Source organism: Eschrichtius robustus, chromosome 21 (assembly GCF_028021215.1).
Source record: "Eschrichtius robustus isolate mEscRob2 chromosome 21, mEscRob2.pri, whole genome shotgun sequence".
NCBI lineage: Eukaryota > Metazoa > Chordata > Mammalia > Artiodactyla > Eschrichtiidae > Eschrichtius > Eschrichtius robustus.
This window is the reverse complement of record NC_090844.1, coordinates 29,181,618-29,209,582: the sequence shown is the minus strand read 5'-3', so window position 1 is coordinate 29,209,582 and position 27,965 is coordinate 29,181,618. Positions and strand designations below refer to the sequence as shown.

The 27,965-nt window shown below is 40.9% G+C and overlaps 1 protein-coding gene across 1 annotated transcript in view; it reads right to left on the bottom strand.

The window, feature by feature from the left end:
* Positions 1-27,965, bottom strand: part of KCNU1 (potassium calcium-activated channel subfamily U member 1) — a 175,196-nt gene that overhangs the window by 126,839 nt on the left and 20,392 nt on the right. Inside the window, 1 exon segment of the mRNA XM_068531985.1 lies at positions 8,979-9,095. Within this exon segment, the coding sequence (XP_068388086.1) occupies positions 8,979-9,089 (111 nt within the window). The 5' untranslated portion in view covers positions 9,090-9,095.

Here is a 27,965-nt window from a genome sequence, read left to right as displayed (position 1 = left end):
GACTCTCACATGTGACCCACATCTGGCCCACGGACCAGCTCAAGCACTCTTTGCCCCAACAAACACTAGAAGGACAGATTCTCTTCAGTGTGGCCATCCCTCTTCACCAACGAGCCAGACATCAGCTCTCTGTGTCCCCAGAGTTCCAAGAGATGCCAGCTGACCTTTCTAAGTGGCCCCTCGCTTGACAGGGGAGGAAAACCATCCCCCCAATACCTCTGCCACAATAAGAGCTTGTTCCAAAATCCTCTTCAATTTCCAGCTTACCCAAATTTACATGGGGTTGGTCAAGATGCTAAGAGCTTCAACTGGTCTTCTTCCAAGTGCTTTGTAAGTGGCAGTGCTGCAGGTTAATGGGAGTTAGTGGCATCTATTTTTCTTGGGGTCTCAACTCTTACTGTCAGTTCCATTTTAACATCTGAATCAAGTGTCGATGGAGATATCACTAAGACTGTGGGTCTCATGGAGATATTTGGTTACAAATGTAGTCTGAAGCTCAGGAAAAATGCTGGGAGTGGATATGAGTATGTGTATATATATATCAGTAGATTGATAATTATTAATAGTTTCCATGAAATCTTTTTTCTTCTCCTTACATATGATTACATATTTTTTCTCTCTTACTAAATCCCATACGTGATTCTTCATCTATAAATCATGTACTGACAGGCTTCCAGAAATATGGTAACAAGGTCATATATTTATAGTCCTCCACACCATAAAGTTAACAAAAATAAATAAATAAAAGAAGAAAATTTTAGTTTTATTCAATCTAAGAACAATATCAACTTCATGCCACAAACCTAAAACGGATGATCCAGAAATTATATATAATAAGCAACAAAATGTGTACCAAACCAAAATAAAGCACTGGGAGCTAACAGCTTGTGAAGGCTGTTTGGTGAGTCAGGTAGAAATGGGAGATATTCTGAGAGGACTTACGAATTTCCCTTGGGTTGAAGGGGCAAAGTCTGGAAGCGCTGGCTATTTGGGAGGGGTAGGAAGCCCGCCACCTGAGCTGTGATGTCTACAGTGGGGCTTAAAGCCCGTTTAGTTGGTGGATGGTTATGGGCGTCTTCAGAATCCAAACAGGCACCAACGCAGTTAACAAGGGGCGCTATGAATACTCTAAATCTTCACTTGTGAATATGAGAGGACACCAGAAAACTGCCAGTTATACGGGAGGTACAAGAAAACAGGAGGACCAGGCACACAGAACAGATGAGATAACCTCCAGTGAAAGAGTGAGCATAGGATATGTAATTAAACATTTAAGAATTACAATTAGTGTTGCTGGTGAGATTCTAAAAAGCTGTTAAGTAGTACTGGAGGACTGGAAAGACCAAGGAACATGGGGGTGACACAGAGGTAGTAACTGGAAGAAGCTGCACCCCCAAGGACTGGCTGGGAGATCAACAAAGGGAGGTTGGGATTCTCAACATTTAAAAACATTTGATGCCAAAGGGCATCAAAGAGGTGCCCTTTGGAGGGGGGCTTCAGACTTGGGGGGAGGGGTCCTGGGTTGGCTGGTAATGGTACATCTGAAGAGACACTGTGAGCTGGTCCTGGTACTGTTGGAAAAGCCTGGAAACTGAAACCAAGCACTGCTACTGGAAGAAAAAGCCACTGATGAAGTGAGGCTGAAAAAACTAGATGTAAAACACAGAAAGGCAGTTCCCTTCCCCTCCTCTAGAGCACAAGGGAGCTGACCAAAGAGACGTGTGGTTGCTGCGTACTAGCCTCACATCACAAAGCAGAGGAGAGAGGGTGGATTTGGAGAGGAGAGACAAGAGTTTGGTATCCTTAAGTAGCTAGAACACTTTGGAACAGCATTTACAGAGGTTTTAGGAAAAAGGATTACAAGCCAAGAATTCTAAACCCAACCAAATTATTGTTCACTTATGAGAGCAAGGGAAAAAAATTTGGGGACGTTCAACAATTCGGAAAGTGTACTACCCACAATTTCCCTTGCAAGTGAATATGGCAAGAACTCAAGAAAAAAAAAATTAGAAAGATAAAATAAGTTATGTAAGAAAAAATGGTGCCTAATAAAACTGGTAAAATTAATGGAATTTTTAACTCTAAAGCAAATATTAAGAAGAAAATCTGACCAGCTGTACAATGCTAAAAGCCAAAAAAACTAAAAAACACCGTAGCAATCTGGAACTGAGTGTTCAGATTAATTCAACAATTTCTGGAAGGAAGGAGGGGTGGTGTGGAGGAAAAACATGCCAAAGGTCTCAGGCGAGAGCAGTACATAGATATAAAACATGCAGAGATATTATTAGAGAGAAATACAGGTGGGAAGTTTGTTCTGAATTTCATTTACTGACATACCTATGATATTCTATTAAAAATGGAAAATCCCAAGTCAAAAGATACAAAAGAAAATAAATAAAATTAACAAAAAGGAACAAATAAGGAATGTAAATATCAGCGAAGGGTCAGTACTTACCACACCCTTGAAGCATTTACAATACTCCCTACAGTATTTTAAGGAGGTTATTCACATTATATGAAAGAAGTACAATTTGGGAAAATTAACTTGTTCAAGATGAAGTGGAGAAGCCAATGCTTAAGGTCATGTCTCTCAAAATTCTCAATCACCATGTCATTCCGCTTCTCCAGTAAGACAAGGAACTGAGATGTCACAAAGGTCCTAGTTGTTTATCCAATACCCATTCTCCCTTTCTTTACCAACACACCCTCTGTTTAAGCCACAGAAATTTAGATAGTCTATTATGCAGTAAATTCAATCTCTAAATATTATAAAGACCAATGAAACAGATCACCATAAAGGAGAATAATTAAATTCTCCAGTAAATGAACAAATAAATGTATTCTTAAATCAATAAACACAAAAGTGCAGCTACATGATATTTAAAGAGACACACTTAAGAGGAAATAAGACAGAAAGACTGAAAGAGAGCTGGGCAAAGATATCCTAATCAAGTATGAATAAAATGAAAGCAATGTTACCGGCTAACATTATGTTCTAAAGTATCCCCTGGGTAAAAAAACAAAAACAAAAACAAAAACACAACAACAACAACAAAAACCCACTCAATGTGACAAAAATGGATACTTCATATCAGTAAAAGGCACCATTGACCAAGGAGCTATAATAGGTAACTCTATGCATTGACTGATGTTATATAAAATATATAACTCAAAATCTGTTAGAAATGTAAGATATTTGATAAAACTATAAAATCATAAATGAAAAATGTTGACATGCCCTTTTCAATCAGTCAGCAAATAATTAAGGATATGGAAAATATACACAGATTCTCTCAAAAGTCCATTACACAGTAATAAAAATTGATCATGTACTAGGCAACAAAGAATTTCCCCATAAATTCCATAAACTAGAGATCATAAAGGAAGTGATATTCTTGGACCATAAATTTCATCAAAGTAGAAAAGAGAGCCAGTCCAACACCACGGAAACAAAAGCATACAACACTCCTCACAACAGATGATGAATCAAGCAAGAAATCAAAATTAAAACTTAACCTAAAGATGAACTGGGCATTAGTAAAAATAAGAACATTACTTGCCAAGGTCTATGAGATGTGACCAAAGAAGCGCTCTGAGGAAAAAAATTTTATAAATGAAATTCAACTGAAAAATCTGTTAAAACGAGGCCAGCCCAGAGGGCTGTCCAGGGTGAAGGCTGCGCAGGCTTGGCGGGACCTGGCGCTGGGCATGCGCAGTGCTGTCCCGCGGCTTGCAGGCTGGGCCCGGCCGGGTGGAGCCTCCGGGATCCTGGATACAGGCGTCCCCAGGTTGACAAGGAAGACGACCGGCAGCCCTCGGCAGAGCTGACTGGGAGGAAGTGTGGGCGCGAGCTCGGGAAGACTCAGCTCATCAAAGCTGCCCCAGTGACGAAAATAAAGCCAGTGATCAGGAAATTGACCAACGTGATGATTTCGGAGGAAACGAAGTACTGGCCAGGACCCTCTGACAGAATGAGGAAGGTCTGAAAAAGAAGCAGCCTGAGAAGTACCACGCTGCTTCTGCAGAGGAACAGGCAACCATCTAACATAACTCCTGCACTCCTTCCACGGGGCACTGAAAAACTGAGCCTGGGATGGGCGGGGACCCGTCCTCAAAGGTGCCCATTCCTACCAGGTCCCAGTGATGGTAGCCAACCAGTGCAGTGGCTTCCTGGTTGGCTAGCAACAGGATATTGAAACTAAGAAGGATAAAAGTGATATTAATTGCACACGATATATATATGTATATCATGAAATGTATAAATCTCCAGCAAGGCTACATGTGACCAAAAGGGAGGGACATGGCCCATCATGAGAGGGGAATGGTGTCAATTAGGAGTAGAAAGAGAAAAAAAGAAATCATACTTTTAGTCAAAGGAGAAAGGTGGGGTTGAAGCTATGGAGCAGCCGAGGAGACCTTCAGAGTTACATTCTCTTCAATGGCTCATTTTCCCTGGAAGATGTCCTGTGGCTTTGAAAAACAAAACTTTTCACTTAAAGCTAAGGCAGCTATGTCATTTACTGTCACAACACATACACTTGTAAGAATGAAAGAGACTCTATTAAACAGTTACACCAGGACAGCCTGCAAAAACCTGGGCTTATACTCATCCTGCCAGAGAAGACAGAAAAATAGAAGATGGACATAAAGTGGTGCCTAGGATGATGCTAAAAGTAGATACACTTAACTAAAGATGAGCCATATTTTTGGTTCTTAAATGTTTCAGCTATCAAAACAACAGAGAAACACAGTTACACAACTAACAGCATCCAAAGGAAGGAACAGTTTAGGAATAGGACTCTTTGGGACTAAATTCAGTAGAAAATCTCCCACAGGTAGCTGTAAAAACATGCTTGTGAAAACTAAAGCAACAAGCCCAAAGATGCTGCAGAGGTGATCGGCACATTGCCTTGTTTTATCTCTAGAAGGATCTCAGAAGGTCTCCGGTTTTGAAGATAATATTTTCTTTCCCTGTGACTATTTGCATTTTCCTCTCCTTTTCGTTTTCCTTCTTTTTCATTTCATCCTTCTTTTTTTTTTAAACAACAACTTACTCTCCTCCTCATCCTCCTCCTTCCTTTTTCTTCTTACACTGTGTTGTTGGCCACGTATCCACGTGTTTAAGACATTAGTCTACAGATGTTATTAAATTTGCCATCATTGTGGGTTTTGATATAGATACTGCGCCTTCATTGAAAAAGAAAATCAGATACTTTCTTTCTTGTATTTTCTATGCCCTGGGACTACTTAATTAACATTAGAGAGATTCACTATTTGAAGATCTAGCAGACTGGACCTTGAAATTGTCTGGGTCTCCCACAGGCAGAGGGGGAGAAGGGTAGTGGTGGTGATGTTGATAAAGTCTTTGACAGTATCTTTGTATCTTCCAGTTATTTGGTCTGTTTAAGTTTCTTTCTTTTTTTCATGGTCAGTTTTGCTTATTTATGTTGTCCTAAGGAATCATTTGGTTTTCATACTTAATTGTGGATATATCTTTCAATTTCCTTTTTATCTGTATTTATTTTCTCATTTTAATGTCTTATTCCATATATTTTGCTTTTCCCCTCTTGGATTGTTTAGCCTACCTATTGATTTCTCTATTTTATTGTTTGTTTCAAGTAATCAGCTCTTTTATAATTTGTTAATTTCTAGCTTTCTTATTTATTCTCCTTAGATTTAATGTGTTTTCTTTCTCTGACTTTTCAACATTGATAATTCACTTACTTTAATTATTTTTTATTTATCAAGATAAGTTGTTAATGTTATGCATTTAACTTAGAACAATTCCCAACTTATAATGTAGGTGCAAGGGATATGTGATGTTTTCATCATCTTTACTCTCTAAATATTCTGCAATTTTAAGTTTGATTTCTCTGAGTCAAGAGTCATTTTAGAAAGAGATATTTACAATTTTTTAGCTGTAAATTATTTGTTTTTGGTTCTTTTTTTCTGAGTTTATTATTTTCCTGTCCATTTATTGTACTGTGTTCAGTTTATGTCCTCTGCCTCTACTTTGTAAGTTTTTTAATTGGGATTGTTTTTTGGGGGCCTATTAATATATACTGAATTTTTACAAATAGTTTGTAGACATTTGTAGGTTTAATTTATGTTTTTACCATATGGAGTTTGATCATTTCAGTCAGCTCTTTGTTATTAATTAATTTACTTTGGTCTTCTTTATCCTTCTCCTTCTTCTCCTTTTCTATTGCTTTTTTATTCCTTGTAATTTTTTATTTATTAATTATCTTGAAGTTATATTTTTGGTATAATGATACTCATGATGTTATATCTTGGTTGAAGTTAGTTACAAATTTTCATTACAAAACTATGTGTTGAATTGTGTCCCCAAAAAGGTATGTTGAAGTCCTAAACCTTAGTACCTCAGAAAGTGACCTAGTTTGGAAACAGGGTCTTTGCAGATGTATTCAAGCTAAAATAAGGTCATAAGGATGAACTCTAATCTAATATGACTGGTGTCCCTATAAAAAGGGGACATTTGGACACAGGCATGAACAGAAGAAACACGATGTGAATACCATGTGAAAATGAAGCCAGAGACCTGGCTGCATTTACAAGCCCAGGAATGCCAAAGATTACCAACAAACCACCAGAATCTAGGAGACAGGCATGCAGCTGACTCTCTCTCCCAGCCCTCAGAAGGAACCAACCTTTGATCTTAGACTTCTAGCCTCCAAAACTGTGAGACAATATATTTCTGTTGTTTAAGCCACTCAGTTTGTGGTACTTTGTTACAACAATCCTAGGAAACTAATACAGGCTACTTGGCTTCGTTTATTGTTTTTTTGCCTTGAATTCACACTATTGTCATTTGCCTAGTATGCCTTTGACAACTCCTTTATTTTCAAACTTTAGTGCCTCTTGAATTTCTAAAACATAATTAGACCATGTCAATCCATGCTTTAAAACCCCTCGGTGACTCCCCTTTGCACTAGAATACAATTATTCCATTTGAATAGCCTAGCTCCTTGCTACAAAGCGCAAAGCACTGCATGGTTCTCCTGTCTCCACTCAGACCTCAGAGCCCTCTGCCCTCCTGGCCTCTAGCACAGGAACCTCATTTGGTACTTGCAGTAATCTGAGCCCTTTACATCCACAAGTCTCTTCTCTTTATTGGGAAACCTGTTCCTTCCACCGTTCAATCACTTTATCTTTCTGATTCTTCAAGTCTCAGCTCAAATCTTACCTTTTCAGAGATTTCCTCTCAGATCACTGTATCTAATGTGATCTAACACCAAAACCACCAAAACTCACAAACACATCACTCATCATTCCCTCACAGCACTGATCACCATGTGAATTTATCTTATCTATTTATGTACACATTCATCATCTCTACCCCCACTAGATTTTAAGTCCCATAAGTGCAAGATTTTTGCCTGCATATTTCATCATGTCTAGAGTATATGCTTTGCATGTAGTTGGCAAGCAGTAAATATTTGTTGAAAGAAAGAAGGAAGGAAATTACAAAGGATGGATGGGTGGAAGGAAGGAAATCTATAAGCCACTTTTTTTTCTTTCTCATCCTTTCATAAAACACTTGCTTGGAACCCTCACTGAGAGTCTCAATTCTGTGTTTCAATGCTAGACTATTTATTCTAATTTAACCTTTACTCCATGCTTCCTGTTGTTCCAACCATTTAATCACAAGCTGTAACAGACTGAAAGAACAATTTTTCCATCATTAAAGAAATAATTTTTATTGATATGTAGTCAATGATCATTCCTTCCCCACCCAGTCCCTATATGCAGTGCTTACATGGTAGATGGTGGAAGTTCTCTTTTGCCTCACCCCAGGGTCCTTTACTACCTAATTTCCAACATTATCCACATATAATCCAACATGATTTGAACACCTGAAGAGATCCTAACTAACAAATCCTTGATAAAAATCGTAGAGAATCATAAAATCCTTCTCTAACAGGTCATAGGGACAAGGATTTCAAAAAAGAGACCAAAACTTTAGAAGGAAAAAAAAGGAGAGACACATTTCCAGATGATTCAGTATTCCCTGCAGAGTTTATCAAAGCAGTTTTACTTATGTACTTTAAGTTTTAAGAATTAGTTAGATCGGAATTAAACAACATTAACTAGAAAAGAACAATGTTTGTACTAATTACAAAAAGCAGAGGATAATCTTTAGTTCACATACGTCTCCTTCCACCATGCCACCATGGGATGGCAGCATACCCTCAAATTACAGATTGTTTTTGAATGTTTCAGATCAAACGATACTACTGAAATGACAATGGGGCAATATTCATTTACAGGGCATCTGCTATTTCCAGACAATGGGGTGTAAACATTTCCCCGATGGTCTTTTCTCTCAAGGAGTCCATAGTGCACTAGGGTAGACAGGCTTATGCACAGATAATTTTAATTTAACAGCGTTCAATGGAAATGATAGAAACTTAGAGAGGGGGACTCTTAGCTTAATATGGAGATAAGGTAAAATTTGCCTAAGGAGATGATGCCTGGACTGAGTTTTAATATGTCAATGTTTACCTAGATTAAAACAGGAAGTAAATGATAAATATCATAGAGGGGCAAAAAAGACCAGTTTGTGAAATGAAGAAAGGAAGCTGTTGGAATCAAAGCAGGGGAAAATAGTTGTACCTCACAGGGCAGAGAATCCACTAAAAACCAACATTTTTTGAGCAACAGCTGCATGCCAGACATCCATCTACATACAAGGAGAATGAAATGCACACAACCTTTGCCCTAACAAAGTCTTTCTTCTATTGGATAGGCTGACAACAAATAGGAAATGTAATGCCAAGTAATTACATTCACTCCAAAGAAAAAGCAAGCAGAATCATCAGTAGAGAGCATAGACAAAAGGAGACAGCCGTTGGGAGGTAGTGATATTTTAGATAAGGCCAGCAGATGCTTTCACACTGACCATACATCACACTCGTGGCTAAAGTTCCTTAGCACGTGAGCACTGGAAATGTACTCACCAACACCTGTCCCACAAAGGTCTGTGCCGAGAGCAACATTTCTACACGATCACGAAAAACTCCCTGGAAAGTGAGACTTCTTGAACGTTTACGGTCCATGCTACGTGACATTACTTCCTAGAAGCAAGAGAAAGAAATCGAGAGTGAGCTGGGTCTCAGAGAAGGTCATCTGTTTTATGCGTGTTGATGGTGTCTCCTGCTGGAGCGTCAGCCAGAACGCACTACACCTTGTCCAACCCCGGGAACCCTGAACTCACTTATTCCCTATTTCACATGATGAATTTTACTGGGTTTGCATTTTACTTCTCTTTGGCAGTATCTTCATTCTGAATTCTGCAGTCTTCACCATGCCCATCTCACATACTCTCAGCCCCAGACCCTTCACACTGACACTATTGTTACGATCAGGGTCGGGAGCAGCGAGCTTCTCTCTGTTCTGGGAATAAGTGTCTTATCCTTTTCTATCAAGATACACAGACAAAGAAAAAAATTACAAATGGATTTCTAGGTGATTACTTAAGTATTTGCTTTTTTGAGTGAGAAAGAAGAAGGAAACTTTTCGCCATTTTATGTTGATTTTAATTCCTTATTTGGTGTCACATCCTGTTGAAATTATGATCCTTCCTCAAGTTTACAAACTATCTTTACTTATTATACAATCCCCACTATGTATCCGCGGGTTCTGCAACTGCATATTCAACCAACGTCAGATAGAAAATATTTAAAAAAAGAAATTTCAGAAAGTTCCAGAAAACAAAGCTTGAATTTATGGGGTGCTGACAACTATTTACATAGCATTTGCATTATATTTACAACTATTTGCACAGCATTTACATTGTATTAGGTATTATAACTAATCTAGAAATGATTTGAAGTGTACCGGAGTATGTGCACAAGTTATATGCAAGTACTATGCTATTTTATATAAGGGACTTGAGCATCCTCAGATTTTCGGGGTGTGTCCTGCAACCACAAAGGGATACAAAGGGACCACTGTCTTTGAAATTTATAATAATCCTATGAGGTAGCCAAAGTAAGTCTGATTAAATCCATTTTCTATTGATAAGGAAACCGAGGTACAGAGAAATTAAATGACCTGCCGGTGGGCAGGCAATGAGGACAGTCTGGAGTCTGAACTAGCCTCTGTGTCTGTTGACAGTCTTGAACTACCCCTGAGAAAGACACAAGTGAACCGGGATTGACCACACCATGCAGACTAAGACCTCTGACTTTTAGAAAAGCTCATTTTATGTGGAGCCAGGCTTTTGAAATGATTAAATTTTTCTATTCGTATTTTCTGAATGGTAAGAAGAGAAGTCTCATTAAATGGCTATTTGATAGAGTTTATATCTTGATCAACGATTGCCACTAATACATATGACTCATCCTGTGCATGCCTGGGAAGTGGTCTGGGCATTGATTTTTTAAAAAACTATTCAATGGCATGAATATGGAACACTCATTTGAATTCCATTATAAAATTGAGGTGCCTTTTGTGGCAAAACAAACTGGCCCTAAGATATAATAAAATCATACTTATGAATGTAGTAAATCTTTTAAAATGCACATTTAAGGAGAAAATTATGACTCTCCAAATAATTTTTAAAAGAACTTTCCACAGTACTTAGATTTGTGACAATTTTGCATTAGGCCAACTTTCCCAAAGGCTTAGAGAAAAATACAACACTCTCAATCTAATTAGATATGGTGAATTATTAAGAAGTCACTCAACTGTTAGGAAACTCTCTCCTCAAGATTTAGAAGCGGAACAGTATAGTCTTCTGGTTGCTCAGACCCTGCTTATTAACATTTTGTAACATCTGCTTCCTATTCGAAATGAAAAGGTACCTCTGGACTGGAGGGCAGACATAAATTATATCAAAAGAATGAAATGAAAAATACAGCAAATGTTTATGGCCAAATGCGTTCTCACATTTTTGTAACCACACAAAAATGAATATAATGGGGAAGAAGATACATTTCCTGGAGCAGAAGTCTAAGGAGATTAAACAATTCCACCAATTCAGTTGTGCACTGAAAAAAAAGGCAGAAGGCATGTTCACCATATCCAGTGCCCGTTCACGCACCGTCAGTGTTGTTAAGAAATCAGAACCCCAGGATTCATTCCTCAATTGCTATGCCACTGCTTACTGTCTATAATCTAGAAATAATTAGTAACAGCATAAACTCATTTAGCGACAAAATCTATAAAATTCCATATTGGGCCCTTCTAGAATGCAGACACCTGAATTTCATATGATGACGTTGGCAATGACCTTAAAAAGTTACCAAGTTATAAATTCTTTTATTTTATGTCAATGTTTAGCATCAAGAGGCAATGTTTCAAGCAACTTTTCAGTATTAATTACAAAACACAGTTGACGTGTTCTGTTATGGAAATCAGAAAAATAAAGTTGGGGAAAGAAAAACTGTGAACAGATCTTTGCTTTCAACCATTGGTACCAGAACAGCCATTATGTAACATTTGAGCGTTTTTATTCTCTTAAGCAGAGTCTTACCTGGATAGGATACCATTATTCTTACCATCATCATTTTCCAGTTGTTATTCAATAGTGCCCACCCTTGCAAAGCTTGTTTGGGTGTAAAGAAGTGTCCCTGAGTTTGTGGCTGGATGGCGTGTGCATGTATGCATGGGTTTCTGCATGCGTGCACAACTCCGAGTGTTGTATTAACGTGTATAAAAGGCAATGTATACTCGTGAGTATATGAGCATCCTGCGTGAATGATCCATGAAGGCGAGGTTGACACTGATGCTCCTTTCTGCCTTCCTCGTGGTACCCAACACAACTGGCATTTTAAAATTTGAAATAGAGGCATAGACCTCATGTTAGCGGATGGTTTTTTCAAAACAATGACGTCTGTTTCCAGAGCTCACATGCACCATCATCCACACAAGGCATTGCTTCTCCCAGTGGTGGGAGAGGAGGCCTGGCCCTGTAGCTGCACCCTTTGGCATGGCGGCCTGGGGTCCTGTTTTCCACCCCTGAGCAGGATGGACCCGTGTCTAAGCCACAGCATCAGAGCTGGCGGTTAACCCGGGAAAACTGAGTGAAGCCTCCATGGTCTTCTAAACACAAACGCATGCCAAACCTGTCTCTGATCTTCATACAGGGGAACTGACCAAGAAAATTCCTTTTCCCTCGCTCTTTTGCCATTTTTTAATGCTCCTCCAGATTAGCCTGGATATTAATAAGATGAGGAGTCCGCTGAAGAAGGTCACAAGGGAGGAAAGAATAAACGCTGCTTGGATCTCAGCTGTACAAGACATTTTCCCCAGGGCTTCCCCACTATTGTCCTCTGACTTGGTTAGACACATCAGGAGACAGAATTGTCGGGCTGCTTCTTCTATGATGTCATGATCACATGGTAATGATTCCAGGACTTGGACTTCGGTGTATTAGAGTCCTAAGCCCCGTGCAGTAACAGCGAGAGGGTCCAGTAACAACCGAGGTGCCGACTCACAGGATGCAAATGAATGAATGGCAGAAGGTCCACGACGTAGGTCTTCGGAAGACCAGAATTCTAGATTGGATGCTGTTACTGACTTTCTCCACGACCCTGAGGAAATTGTATCCTTTATGGTCATGGTCAAAGGGTCATCTATTTGGTTTGTGCAAACAACTTCAAGCAGGACAACTCTTTTTGAGTGAAATGACTTCCAACCACATGTGTGTCAACGTGCTGATTCTTCTAAGTGATGCCACATTCTCAGTAACCACAGAAGGACGGAAGAGAAAAGTACTTCAGGATTTTTTCATATCCTCTCAGTCGGAAAGGCATGGTACAGAGTGCAGGAGCTGCAGGAAGCAATTTCACCCGGGTGAACGTTGGTTGGTTGCTTTTGAGCTCAGGAATCTGTTCCCCTTATCTCTTCCTTATGGGATCCTCCCCTTTCTTGCTTTTATCCCCACCCTGTCAGCAAACCCTTTGGTCCAGCGGAGGTAAAGTTCAAAATGAGAGCAATAGCTTTTATTTCCTCTGATGTTTTCAAAGGTGTAAGAAATGTCATGCCTTTCAGCGTGCACGAGTGGCAGGCGAAATGTCAGTGCCCGAGGGAGGGGCTAGTTCCTCTTAGTTATTGTGAAGATGACCTGACATGAGCTGATGAGACCCAGGAGAAATGTTGTTGTCCTTTGGGGTCTGTCATGACTCTGCTACCAGTGGCAGACCTAACGATAGCATTTCATAGAAATGCTACCACAGGTATATTTCCTTCCTTTAAGTTTACCTATAATTTGCAAAAAATGCCGTCATTAAGCTAGCTAACTAGCAGAGGGCAGCATGATAAAGAACTGTGCTCTAGGAGTTCAGAGCTCTGAGCTCCAGCCCCAGCTCTTCTGTTAAGTTACTGTGTGGTGCCTACCGAGTCACTTTAATTTTTCATAGTCTTATTTTATGATAATACAGACTTGATAGAATCATTGAGGTTCAATAAGGTAGTGGGATCATATTTAGAAAAGCATAAAACTCAATACAAGAAAAGGTACTGTTAGCTATTAGAGTTCTTTTTCTGAATGGCATTGATCATAAAGAAAGGAAGAGACAGGAGGATAAAGGAAGGAAGGGAAGGGAGGGGAAGGGAAGGAAGGGACGGAGGGAGGAAGGGAGGGATTTATTTGTTTGTATCACATACACACTATACGCCTATAGGTATTTGGAAAATAAGATCACAGTTTCCAAGTCAAAGTTCATTCACATCATTGACTTAGTCTGATTAAGCTGTCTCCATCAATGAAATTTTCTCACTTCCTAACTTTTGTGATTGAATATTGTCAAAGTATTACAAATTCTTTCCAAGATGCTGTCTAGGCACCTTTTCCCCTTTTCCTGGAAACTGACCTATGAGAACAGAAAAATGTTTAATTCAATTTAAACAGACAGGTAGTTTGTTTCTCTAATGTTCTTCTACTGTGATAATATTATTAGCTTCTGTGGTGAGTCCAAAAATGTGTGGATGGTTTCAAATCAGTCTCTCCAAATTCATCCTGAACCTAGGCTGTGCACCCATCTCCGTTTCCCCAGGACTGCCTCAGGCTCAGTAGTGAAAATCCAGCACCCTGGGAGACAAACTGGGCTAGCTGATCACCCTGCACCCCATGCTGCCTCATCCACACTGTGCTCCAGCCGCACTGCTTCCTCTTAGCTACAAGAACACGCAGGCTTTGCTTTTTCCAGCCTTTACAACACTGTTCTCTCTGCCTGGATCACCCACTCCCATCTCTAGTGGCTGCTGCTTTCAAGTCTTCATTTGAATGTCCCTTCACGACCTCCTGACCATCCTACAAAAAGGAGGGCCCAGCTCCAGGATTCTGTTACGGCATCCCAACCCCCTCTTCCTTAGCACGTCATAGCACTTATAGTTCTGTTATTTCCTTGCTCCCTGGTTTATTTTCTGTCTTCCCTCACCAGACCATAAGCTCCACAAGTTTGGGGATCCTACCTCTTGTCTTCTTCACCAAGTACCGTGTCCAATCATCCACCCAGCACATACCAGGCAAATCACATGAACTTAGTAAATAACTGGTGACTGAATGAATAAATCATCGATCTGTCAAAATATTTGTTAGGTGAATGAAATACTGAATCTATTGATACATGGATCTTAAGTTAATCACACCTTCCTACTCCGTATTTCCCACGTCTCACTACAAACTGTCCTCCGAAGGAAGTGCCATCAGCAGTGTGTATATGCATAGGGCGTGGTGTGTGGTGTGTATATGTGTGGGTGTGTACACGGTGACATGATGTGTGTGTCTATGCGCATGTGCACATCCGCACTGAGCAACTACTATGTTCCAAGCACTGGCAGCACAGTGGTGAACAGAACAAACCTAGTTCATCCCCTCCCAGGGGATACAGTTACTGGAGGAAGACGTTTACAATTAGAAACTTGGAAAGTGTCTGGGGAAGAAGCCAAGTAGTGGAAGGAGGACCCTCACCGAGGTGAGGATCCCTAGAGGTGGTGAGGAGGCTGCCTCAAGTATGTCGTGTTTGAAGCTGGGGTCTGAAGCGTGAGAAGCTACCCGGGCCCGGAGCCCCAGGGGGCTTCGGGAAGCTGGGACAAACCTTGGGAGGCTGGGGGATTCTCGTGGGCAAAGGTGGGAAGGGAAATGGCACTTCTGGAGATGCTGGTTGGCTGGAAAGCAGTGGCCCAAGAGAAGGCTGGCAGTGTCAGAAGGGAACCTTTGTGTTCCAGTTTAAGATAAAAAGAAATACGAACAAACAAAAAATGTTATCTTAAGAGGAAACAGCTGAAGGATTTTAAAGAAGGGAGCTAAGTGATTGAAAGGACGGTCCTGGCTTCCCTACAGAGAAGACACTGGTCGGAGTGAGTGCAGGCTAGTGCAGGTGAGACCCAGGTGCTGCTGGGTGGAGTCGAGTGGGCAGGTGTGAGCGAAGTCCAGTCCAGGGGGTCAGGTCTGCACGTGGGGTGAGGATGTGTCAAGGCTGACCCCGCCCTCCGGCTGGTACTTCCGGGTGGTCGTTGGGGCCTGTCACTGCTGCGCCTGTAAGACGAGGCTTAAGAAATGAAGACTCTGCTACTGATGAACTTTTTATTTTTCAGTTCAGATGAATTTTTTACCATGCCAGTGATTTGATTAGAAAAACAGCTTCACTTTGTACACATCTCTGTAATTTACCTCTGGGCACTCAGATATTCTGGAAAAATTATACTTTATAATGAGACTAAATAAATGTTTCATTTCAAAAATTTGCTCTCTTCAAGAAACGTGCCGTATCTGAGAAAGAACTTCATTTTTAAAGTGGACAGAGCAGCACTCGTGAATGTGTGTGTTTTGAACGCTTCTGAAAGTAATGAATAATATGGTAATGGTATCTTTTAAGGGCCTGAAACCATCCATCCTAGTTAATGGTTTAACCCTACCTTCTTCTATTTCAAAAAGCAGGGGTTTATTTCATACCCCAAGGGACATCTACACCATTGGTCAAACACACTGGTGAAGACATACGAGGCCTCAGTTCAGGCAGCTAGTCAATGACAAAATCAGGTCTAAAGTCAAGGATGAAGATGGTTTTACCTCCCCAGGACACTCATGTCACAGTGGAAGCTGTGTCTGAGGTAAGCATCTTCTTGTTGACTTAATATGTCTATCACTTTGGAAATGCTGCACTGTCTCTCAAGGTATTTCCATGAAGCTATTTTAGGCACCAGATCTTTACCTTTCACCTTCTTCAGTTTTCAATTTTGGTTTAATTCCTCTCAAAGTTGCATGGAATAGGAGAGATAGTAGATGAACCAATTTTAAAGAGAGATTTCTTTTGAGGGAATATGGTTTAGTCTAGGTTCTATTTAGATCCATGATCTATTGAAACTCACCGTACTTAAAAAAGGCACCGTACTTTTTTCTTCACTCTGTCATTCCCTATTTATTCTAAGTGGACAAAGCACAGAAGATGGTCCACTGTGGTAGTTATTTTAGCCCAGTAGAATGCCCATGCTATTTTGGTGAGCATATGGGTTTGTTTTTTTAGAAATTATCGGCTCTGGAGAGGCTGGTATAAACAATGTACTTGTATTTAAAATCCATACAGAAACCTTGAGTTTTGTTTTTACCTTTTGTTGAATTTGTTGGGTTACTTCTGAAATAGAAGTCTTTCCACAGGATTCTCATGCTCCTCCAATCCTAGTTCTCTCATCAGTAAAATAAGGAGGCTGCTCTGGGGTTTGAGATTCCTACCAGCTTTGACACATTATGAATCTTTGATTCTGTAAGCCCAGATTAGTTCTCTAATAGATTGGAAACACCTTTCCGTATTCCACTGTCTGACCTCATTTCCCATATGGATTCTTTTTAAAAATGAACAAGAAACTCATACAACTCAACATCAAAAAAACCCAAACAACCCAATTAAAAAACGGGCAGAGGATCTTAATAGGTATTTTTTCCAAGGAAGACATACAGATGGCCAAGAGACACATGAAGAGATGCTCAATATCACTAATCATCAAGGAAATGCAAATCAAGACCACCATGAGATACCACCTCACACCCGTCAGAATGGCTATCATCAAAAAGAAGTAGGAAGGATGTGGAGAAAAGGAAACCCTCGTGCACTGTTGGTGGAAATGTAAATTGGTTCAGCCATTACGGAAAACAGTATGGAGATACCTCAAAAAACTAAAAATAGAACTATCACATGATCCAGCGATTCCACTCCTGGGTATTTTAGCCAAAGAAAACGAAAAAACACTAATTTGAAAAGGTACACACACACCTATATTCATTGCAGCATTACTTACAATAGCCAAGATATGGAAGCGACCTAAGTGCCCATCAATAGATGAGAGAAATAGGTGAGGGAGATTAAGAGGTGCAAACTTCCAGAAGCAAAATACAATAAATGAAGCACAGGTATGAAATGTGAAAAAAAAAAAAGAACAAGAAGGAAGAAGCACCATTTCTGAGGGTTTTTTATTGAAAGGGTGTCCCCTTTGATAAGTTAACTTGGAACACAACTTTCTTTCTTTTCAGCTCTCATGGAATTACTTTTCTTCATAGAGGAATTATGGTTACCTAGGCCATAATCTCTGATTCCATCTCTGAACCCAGAGCCTCGTTCCATGTGATCTGATTAGAAAGATGCTAACTGTTTTGCCAGAGAGGCCACCTCTTCCCATCTCTCTGCCTGTTCTCTCATCCTTTCTTCTCACTAATTTGCTTTCTGTGATACTGCAGAGTTATACTTTATTCTGGGTGACTGCAAACTGCATATGTGTGTCAAATACATGGAGGTTTACTTGGGTGAATTGCTAGGTTCAAAGTGAAGAATTTCCTCAACCTCTTTAATTTTCTGATTTGTGATTTCTGATTATTGTACTAGATGTTTGGAGGGTGGTCTTCATAAATCCTAGTACAAGTAGAACGAAGAAGTTGAGACATGAGCCTTCTCCATTTGGCCAGTAGATGGAAGTATTTCATAGGGAAATAACCAGCAGGGTTTTGTTTGGTTGGTTGGTTCTGGTTTTGTTGTTGTTTTTAAGAAGATGGAAGAACCGCCCGGAAAAGAAGTAGAAAGGAGAAATGAAAAACAAAAACCAAGAGACAAATCGTACAAAATACAGGGTTTCAAAAACAAAGAGACAAATCGTACAAAATACAGGGCTTCTAACCAAAAACCCATTTTCTGTTCAGGCTTTCTCTATTTATCCTCTGTGACTCTGTCCTTTTTGAAAAAATAGAAGGATAAATTAGACTGTTGATAACTCTGGAGTTTGGGGGGTTTTTTTTCCAATATAATCTCCATGGATCCTTGAGAGTCCGAAAAATCTTTTCATGAGAATGAATAATGCAATCAGCTTCTTCAGCAATCAGCCCAGCTGAACATGAAGCTGGTGATTTCACTGGAATGCTTAATGCCCACCAGCAAGAGTGGTGTGAGAGCAACAATGGGGAGGTTCATGTTGGCAGCTCCACCCAGCGATTCTGGCCGTGGTTCCAATGCAGGGATCACGAGGCCATTGCTTTGCCCATTCTGTCTACTGCTCCTGTTTGGAACTACTGGTCTACCATGGACAAGCTAAGGTGGATCACCAAGCATTGTCCCAGCAGCTGGTTGCATGATTCCTCTGGGTGCTGTGTGAGTGTGTTTCCAAAATCCCAATTTCAACGAACTGTGTGTCAGAGTCTCCAGGCAATCATATCCAACTTGGAGATCAGATTGAAAAACTGAGTTGTCACTGACAGCAGAGTAGATGAAAGCCATCTTTTCTGTATCAGCTCCCGTTGAATTGGCACGCTAACCCAAACACCCCTCTCCAAATACCCGTCTCTTTGCGAGTTTTGGCAGGAGATGCAAGGACTGGATTTTAGCTCCATCTTTGGTGTGGGGAACAACCCAGCAGTTTTCCAATTATGTCAGGAGGGAAATGAAATCTCTAGAGACACAAAATAACTTCCTAGAAACCAAGTTTCTTTTTATCTACGTATTTTTAAAGAAAATCCAAACAAGTGATATGCATGCACAAGGCAAATGAAATGCTCTGAGACTGGTTAACATCTGCTGAAACAGAGCTTGGCTTATTCGCGTAGCTCTATTATTTCTCCCATCACAGGGTAATGTTGCCCTCTTTATTAGTATTTCTGACTTTCTTCATCAGCATTGTGATTTTCATTGCATTTGTCGAAAAACTGCCTCTATAAGCAATACCCTTGATATAGAGTTTTAATGTAGCTACTGCATTAATACACTTATTTTCTTCTTTCAGTATGTCCTTGAAGTAAGGGCCTTTTGGAATATGTAAAAACTATATAGATAAGCACTGAGGTACAAGAATTACTGAGCATTAAATCTGTTCATTCCCCAAGTTCTACTTATTTTTTTTAAATGAGGAAACCGAGATCAAGGCAGAGGAATATATTCTTCAATTTGTGAAAGCAGAGCTACCCCCACCCATCCAAATGCACAGCATTTTGGAGGAAAAAGATAACCCTAGGATGGTGAGTAGTCATCAAGCACTAATGGTCAGCTTCTTCCGTAAAATCTTGGGGCCTCCTGAGTATTTTAAAACATCTTTTGATCTCACTTCTAACAAGCATTGAACTGATTGCTGGTTGGGCAGGGGGTGAGGCATGGGAAGAGGGCTACAAGAGGGATATGGGTCACATCCTTTCCGGCCAAGAGACAGTGAAAGGAGAACGCAATTTGGTGGCAAGATTTCATTTGCTGGTTGAGAAAGCCAAACTCCATGGAACGGCCATCGTTGAGCAAGGACCCCTCCCCCTCCTCATTTATACTGTCTACAATCACCAGTGCCAAGGGCCAGTGACAAGTGTCACTGCACTTACAGTCAGCCCTCCACATCTGCAGATGTGGAACTTGGCAGCTATGGAGGGCAACTTTATCACACCATTTTATATGAGACGAGCATCCGGGGATTCTGGTATGAGGTGGTCCTGGAACCAACATTCCCGGGACCCCAGGGACTACTGTCCTCACCAAAGCAAAGGTTGCTCTTTGGAAATCTTGCCACTAGGGAGCAACACTGACTAACTTTGGCCTTGAAGGTCCGCCTTGAACCCCTATCCTTTTTTTTTAAAGGAAAAGTTAGGCTTTTTTTTGCTTTAGGGCACATACGAATAAAACCTTCTAAAATCACACCTTTGCAGTTTCCTGCTCTGAGTAGGGGGAAGAAATGGAGTCCTGAGAAACAGTGGGTAAAGGAGAGCCTGTCTCTCTCTGTCTGCAAATGCCTCGGCTCAGCTCCGGGAAGTCGGAGGAGGGACAGATGTTTGGGGCTGTGCACAGGAATCTCATTAGTCTGGGAAAGGTTGCTCTGGATACCTCTCCTCTCTGGATTTCCATACATCAGAGAATTGTTACTTATGTTTGCAAAATTAATCCTTGCCCTGAAGCACCATCCTTGGATTAGAAAATCTAATGAAAGAACCAAAATAGTAAATCATTTTATTGCGTCTCCACTCAAAATGCTGTCTTCTGCTTGGGCTTTTCTTGCTGCAAAGACCATTTTATAAGAGTGATCTCAATCATAGACAATCCAGGTCCACCCCAAAAATCAAGAAATAGGGGAATCTTTAAAAATTTCCCCATTTAATGAGATGATACAAAACAAAGCACAGAAAGGTAGAAGAAATTCAACAAGTGTCCCCTAGAAAGTCAGCGGTGCTGTAAGAAAGATGGTCCAGGACTCTGCCCCTTGGCTTTGTGAGTCCTCCTCTAATCCCTTCTCTAACTGGCAAATAAGTTGCTGGGAGCCCTTTTGGTTTCCAGATTTTTTCTAAACCCGCCACACACTGGTTGTTATTCTTTCTCACCCTACGTCTCCCACCTGCTTCTGGAGTGAAGCAGCAGTTGGCAATGGGGATGCTCAGAGTCTAGTACCCCACCCTGGCCAAATAACACTCAGATAATCACATCATTAACTGGCTATCGAGTGAGGGGTTGGGAAGAGCCAGCTCTGCTTCCCTGAGTGCTGAGGGTCCCTAGTTTGAAAACCATGCACTTCTTTCTAATAGGCAATCTGTCACTTGCCTTCTAATAGAAATCACCTGCTCCTAGAATAATCATTAAACAAATTGACAGCATGTGAGAGCTGGAGTTCTCAGCTTTAATGCTTCCTGGCTGAATCAAGCAGATGGAATGAAAACAACCAGAACACACCACTGCACATCATTTAGAAACTCATTAGTCACAGGGGAATCACAGTCTCTGCAGATGCTGGCTCTTCCCCTGGAGAGTCAAGAGGTACTTTGTGGCCAGGGGTCAGTGCCCTGGACCCTCAAGTGATGGCTTTGAGTCTTGACTTTGCTACTTACCAGATCTGGGGAAAAAAGTCTCCTAGGAGATAAAATACCTACCTTGGAAATGTCTATCTCACAGATTGCATGAGGGTCACGTTAGGTACTATGAGAAAAAGCACCTTGTAAATTTAAAGAATTAAGCCCTCAGTGGGACAGCACTTTGGACACTCAATAATAATAGCTGTCATTTTTTGAACATAGGCTCCATATTAAACACTTTATGCAGACTGTCTCACTAAATCATCACAACTGTGTACGATAGATATAAATTCCCCTGCTTCAGAGATGAAAGATTTGAAGTCCAGAGAAATTCAGCAATTTGCCCAAGGTCTCTAAGCTAACAAGTGGTGATGTGGATTCAAAGCCCAGTCCCCAGTCCAGCTGACTCCAGAATCAGTGTTCTCACTGATGGGGTTCAGGACAGGTCACCCCCAAATATGGCATCTTGGCGTATTAAATATCTTAAGGAATTTTTAAACAACAGGCAGAAGCAAGAAGGTCACTCTTCCCTGCCTTGTCACCCTTCTTCCCTGAAACAGGTCATAAAACTCCCCTGTGAAAGCTACCCTCCCTGTACAGGGCAGAAAGAAGACTTTCTTATCACCAGAGATAGAAAATTTAGGGCCAAGCAGGCTGTATAAGCAAACCTTGCTAAACTAAACTTCACCTTCCTAGTTACTCCTTCACCATTAACTACCCCTGGCCCAAACCCCTTTGTCTTTCCAATTCTTCACAAATTTACTATTTCCTTGTCGAAAAGGTAGAAAAACTTCTGGCTCTGGTCACTTTTTTGGTCTTCATTTTCTTGTGAAGACTCTCTCATCTACATGTAGAAATTCAATGAAATTTGTATGCTTTTCTCTGTCTTTGTCAGTTTAATTTTCAGATCAAGCCAGGGACCCTAGAAGGACTGAGCAAACATTTCCCCCCTCTGCATCACTGGTAAGCAATGCTGCCTTACAGACTGGTCTGTTACATACAGGCTGCTGCCTTTATCCTGGGCGGGGAAAGCTTCAGCTTCTGAGGCTGCTTCCCTGCAGAGAGGTTAAAGCCTCCTCCTCCCACGCCTCACCGTTCACTACAAAGGGGCACTCGATGCTAACGAAGGACCTTTAATGGCCTTATGTAACTATCCTGATTGCCTCCACCGCTCTGATTTCTAAATCACGTTGTATCTAAGGGGAGCTCTTCAGTCTAAGGAGGAAAGAAGTGGATGGGGCTTGGAGAAAAGGGAAGGTAAGGCACACTGAAAGGGAGAGGCCAGTCAACACACCTAATTAGCAGCATTTTGCAGCCTGCACGGAGGACAGCTCTTCTAAGGAGAAGTCAGACTAGGATGGTGTGTTGCTTTAATGGCAGTGGCCACCTCCTGGGAGACAGGAAGGAGAGGACGCTGGGCGGCTGGCCCAGGTCACGTAGAAATACTTCAATTTGAGGTCTCAACGCTGGAAACTGTTCAGAACAGGGAAATAGCCCCAATGCGCTGAAATGCACCAGGCAGGGCATATAATATAACCTACGATACATCATATGCCATTGAGTACTTGAAGTTTGTAGCTGGAATTATATACTTTGAAGGTGCAAGTTCCTTGTTTAGGGTCAGGCTAGCTGTAGGCATTTACTTCTTGCATATTCATTTCATTTTGATAAATGAAAAAAAAAAATCAGTCAGCTGAGATTTATAGATCTTCTTTTGTCTCCTCCACTGCATCTTGCAGAAACTGTTCACACTTTAAAAGATGAGTTTAGTGGAGGAGATTGCTGTGCAGCAAAGGCAAACACAAAAAACAGTGAGAAACTATGAAGAGGCTTTTAGTACTTAATTAGAACCTCAGGGGTGCAGCCCTAAAGAGGGACATGAGACCAGATAAGATTTTTAAGGAGGAGTGGGTAGAATTTAGAGGATGAAGGAAACAGATGAGAAAATGTCATGAAATGCAAGAATGAACATGTATGCAGAGGGGAGAGGGAGCAGAAACAAGGTAAGCGGACCCAGACTACTTGGGAAGCTTGGTTCTCAGCTCTGTCTGCATATTAGAATCATCTGGGATGCTTTAATAATGATGAATCCCCCCCCTTCCCCGCTGATCTCTTTTTTAGAAACTTATCTGTAAATCTCATTTCTCTTTTATAGAATCAAGCACTGAAATTAAGAGGAGACACAGTTTAAAGGAAAGAACACATGCTTTGGGACCTAAAGGTCGGGGCTCCTACCCCTGACTAGGTCTATGATCTTAGACAAGGTAACTAGCATCCTTGAGTAAATTAGGTATCAGAACACCCAGCATCCAGGACTACTGTAAAGGAGAGGCTGGAAAATGGCTAGATCCCAAAGACACTGACTTCTATCTAAGCTATTTGAAAGGGGAATAAGATGGTCATGGATAATAATAACTTAAAAAGACTACAGATAAAGTATCTTACTGGGAATCAAGAACCATAAGAAAACAAAACAATGGATTCTTGGCCTTTGTGCATAACATTTAAGATTTCAATTATTTGGGAACATGCAGTAGTCATTAGTAATTTTGCAGGCCTCGTGAAATTGAACTTGACAATCTAGAATTGGCTAAAATGCCAAGTCTCTTGGTGGGTGAGCTTACTAGGCTCCCCTGTATCTAAACTTTGACTCAACTCTGTTGTCTGCTTGGCCCTACCTATTCACTACAGCTCATGATTAAGTTTAAAAAGTAAACCAAGACCAAAAAAAATGACAATTTTAGATCTTTTGAAAAACTACCTTGAGAGAAAATCAACTAAGTTTGGGATAAAAGTTAAGCTGCTCCAAAGGTTATGTTTCTCAGCCAGAAAATAATATTAAGGAGTCAAATGGTGAGTTCAACTCAGAACTATGATGTATTCTACAGAGAGACAAGAGTAGGCCATCAGTGAAACTATTTTACAATTGCTTCCACCAGGATTAATTTGAATAGCTGTACAAAGAAGGACTTTAGTACTGAAGTTATAGAATCATTAATTGTCTAAGGGGGTCACTTAAAATTTTAAGTTATACATTATGGCATTTTATGGAGAGAATGATAGATAACGGCAGTATTTTCAAATTTGCGGACTTGAGAAGGCCTTGGGACATTTCCCACAGGAATGCGTATTTCTTAAATTATTGATGATATGGTACAGATAAGATAAAATGACTGCAGGGGCCTGGGTGATGCCTGAGATACAGTTCAGTGATTTTATGGCTCATAGGTAATCATACTATATACAGTTGTGCATCTTTTAATTTTTTCTCCTTCAACTGTACATTAGATAGTGAATATTTTCCATGTCACTGAAATTACTTTAAAACATGTTTCAATGACTGTGTAACACGTATTATATTAATTATTTAGCCATTCCCTAGGTATTTAGGTTTTCAATGTTTTTCATTATAAAAATGCTGCAATAAATATCTTTGTATATATTTGTCCCCTACTCGAGTGACGTCCTTGGATTGAATCCTAAAAAATGAAATTACTATGTCAAACAACATGAGCATTTTCAAAATGTTTGATATTTATTGTCGAACCTTTTCTTAGAAAGCTCTGTCATTTACATTCCCACTGGAGCTCCTGGGTCTTCTCTCTTCCACCCACATTGTTGTAGTTAACATTTTTCATGTGTCTGTTCAGTTGATAATTTATTGTATCTTATCATTTTAATTTTTATTTCTTGTTTCATGTTTAAATTGAATGTTTGTACACGTGCATTTATAAGTCACAGTTCTTCATGCAGGGCAGAAAAATGCTTTTCCTCAACCTTCTTATGGTCCCTGACTGGGTCTGAATTAAACTGACAAAGACGTTCAGAGAAAAGCACACAGATTTTATTGAATTTTTACATGCACAAGGGAGCCTTCACGAGAGAGGAAGGGACCCAAAGAAGTGACCAAAGCAGGAAGCTTTTATGCCTTTTAGACAGAGAATCAATACATTTGCAAAGAATTGACAAGACAAAAGGGTTTGGACTAGAGGTAGTAAACGGTGGAGAGGTAACTAGGAAGCTAAGGGCTTAACAAAGGTTTGTTTGCAGAGTCCACTGGTGCCATCTCTGGGCTGATAAGAGTCTGTATACAGTAAAGGAGAATTTATATCCTTCCTATAGGCAAAAAAAAAAGGGGGGGGGAGCTTCTTCTGTGTTTACTGCTTCTTAACTGCCTTCAGCTCAAAATAATTTTTATGTCAAAGAGGCATATTCTGGGGTAACATATTCTGGTTTCCTTTATTCACTAGTAAATTATCTGTTGATATTCACTGACGTTTTTTCCATTGGAAAGACAGTCTTGTCTTTGTTTCAGTGTTAGGAATACCTTTTTTCTTTAATTAATTAATTAAGTAATTTTGGCTGGGCCAGGTCTCGGTCGTGGCAAGCGGGATCTTCGTTCTGGCGTGCAGGACCCTTAGTTGTGGCACGCGGGATCCTCCAGTCGCGGCAGGCGGACTTCCTCGTTGCGGCATGCATGTGGGATCTGGTTCCCCGACCAGGGATCAAACCCGGGCCCCCTGCATTGGGAGCGCGGAGTCTTACTCAATGGATCACCAGGGAAGTCCAGGAATCTCTCTTATATTAATGATATTATTAACTCTTTGTCTCTTTTGTTGGTAATCCGTAGATGTCCTGGTCTCACCTACCAGTGATTACAGGTTTTCTGCAATTCCACAGGTCTTAATGTTCAGAGCCTCCCCCTTTACTCAAGCACTTCTGGGGTCCACATTCTTCTTTAGGAACCTGGTTAGTGAAGGAGAGGAACTCACATAAAGATCAGACAACCATACATTTCCGTGATGGCTGCTCCTTCTGTCTCCAAGTCCTTGACACCCAGCCTGATGCTTTTCTCCATATTCCCGAGCCAACATCGGGGCTGTTCTCTCTGGCCGGCCAGCTGACACGTTCCTCTACGTTTTTACCCAGCTCTTTGGAAGAGTTTTCCACACCAGGGTAGTCGGATTCCTCAATTATCTTGCAGGCTGGTGTCCCCTTCGCAGGCAGCACAGGTGCTCCAAGTGCGAAGGTCGTGCTGTGGCAGGCGGTGGCCAGGCCACCTTCACACTCCTCTTGGAACCCGTCTCCCCACTGATCTCTAGGTTCTGGCACTTTCTTCCAGACATACTCCACAATTTTCCCCTTTCTGTCCAGTCAACCTGTCAGATCTGCAGACACACTTAAGTGTGTTCAATATTCACATTCTCTCTTTCAGACTGGTTCCTAAAGCTCTCCAAGTGCAAGGCAGACTGGAGCATCCCTTTCCTCTCCTGAATGTGCCGTGGCAGTTGGGTAGCTTGTCAGCAGGCTGTTCCCTCCAGAGCACTGAAGGGGGCGCTACAACCCGATGTCACGAGGACTCACAGCATCGGTCTGACCGCTACCCAAATACTGCTACGTATCCTGCAAATACTTTCCCCAAGTTCATTACTGATGTTTCCCAGTGTACAGAGTTCATATTTTTAAATAAACAAATTTAGGATTTTTTTCCCTTCATGATTTGTTCCATTTCATTCTACCTTGAAGGTGCCCCCAAATCTGAACTCTAGTGTTCATCTGGAGAAGATTTTCTACGAAAAGCTTAAAAGGGAAAAAGTAATAACTTGCCCCTCTCATTTATTGCAAAATTTATCAATTCACAGTGATTAAAATGGATTGACTTTGGTGAAACTATCAGGCATATGCATCTAAGTGACAGAGTAGGAAATCATAAAATAGACCTTATGTAAGCATGTAATGTGTAATAGAGAAAACACTGCAGGTGAGTGAGGAGGAAGCCTATTATTCTATGAATAGTATGGAAAATTGGCTACTTAGATAAAATACTGAGGTAGAACTTCATATAACTATGAAGTCTGTGTATAGCTATTTTAACCCAATTTCAGGTAGGCAATTTTACTTAAAGTGTCAGATACTGTTTTGGGTATCGAGGATACAACTGTGAAATAAGTAGACAAAAACTCTGATTTATTCTAGCAAGAGAACCACACACTAAATGAATGAAAAATAAATTAATAAACAGTTTTACAATATAAATGCTACGAAGGAAAGGAACAAGGTGATAAGTTAGAGAAGAAATGGGGAGGAAGTCGATTGACTTCTGATGGGGTGGTCCTAGAAAGGTCCTCTAAGAAGATGGCATCTGAGCAGAGGCCACAAGAGTCACCTCCTCAGCGAAGGAATGAGAAAGAGCAAGATGTCTGTAGGGGACAGCAGTCAGGAGGGGTGGCACGTCTGGTCTGTGCTGATGGCCTGAGTATCAGAGGGGCTGGGATAGTGCGGAAGGAGGGAGGAGTGGTGTGGAAGAGGCAGTGGGAAGGAGAACACTCACACTGCCCCACTGCCCTGCAGGGTCGGGGATGAGAGGGAGATAAGAGGCCTCTGACTCAGGAAATGTGGGAGAAATGGAGTTCTCTAGAGAGAGACAGATTTCAGTAAAGTTCAAGAGTTAGAGGAAGGTTTACTGTTTCCAGAAAAAGGGATCCAAGGTTCACAGCAGAGGCTTTGCAGGGGCAGGGAGGTATGGGGAACGTACCAGATGATAAGATGTCCTAAACAGGAAGAGGATGAGAGTGGAGATAGCAGTAAAGAGATGAGAGTACACATGGTGCTTCAATAAGCGGGGAAGCAGGGCATTGTGGGATTATCGTTGGTGCTCTCCTAAAAGAAGGGGAGCACTTATTTCCAGCTATAGTCCCAAGAAATT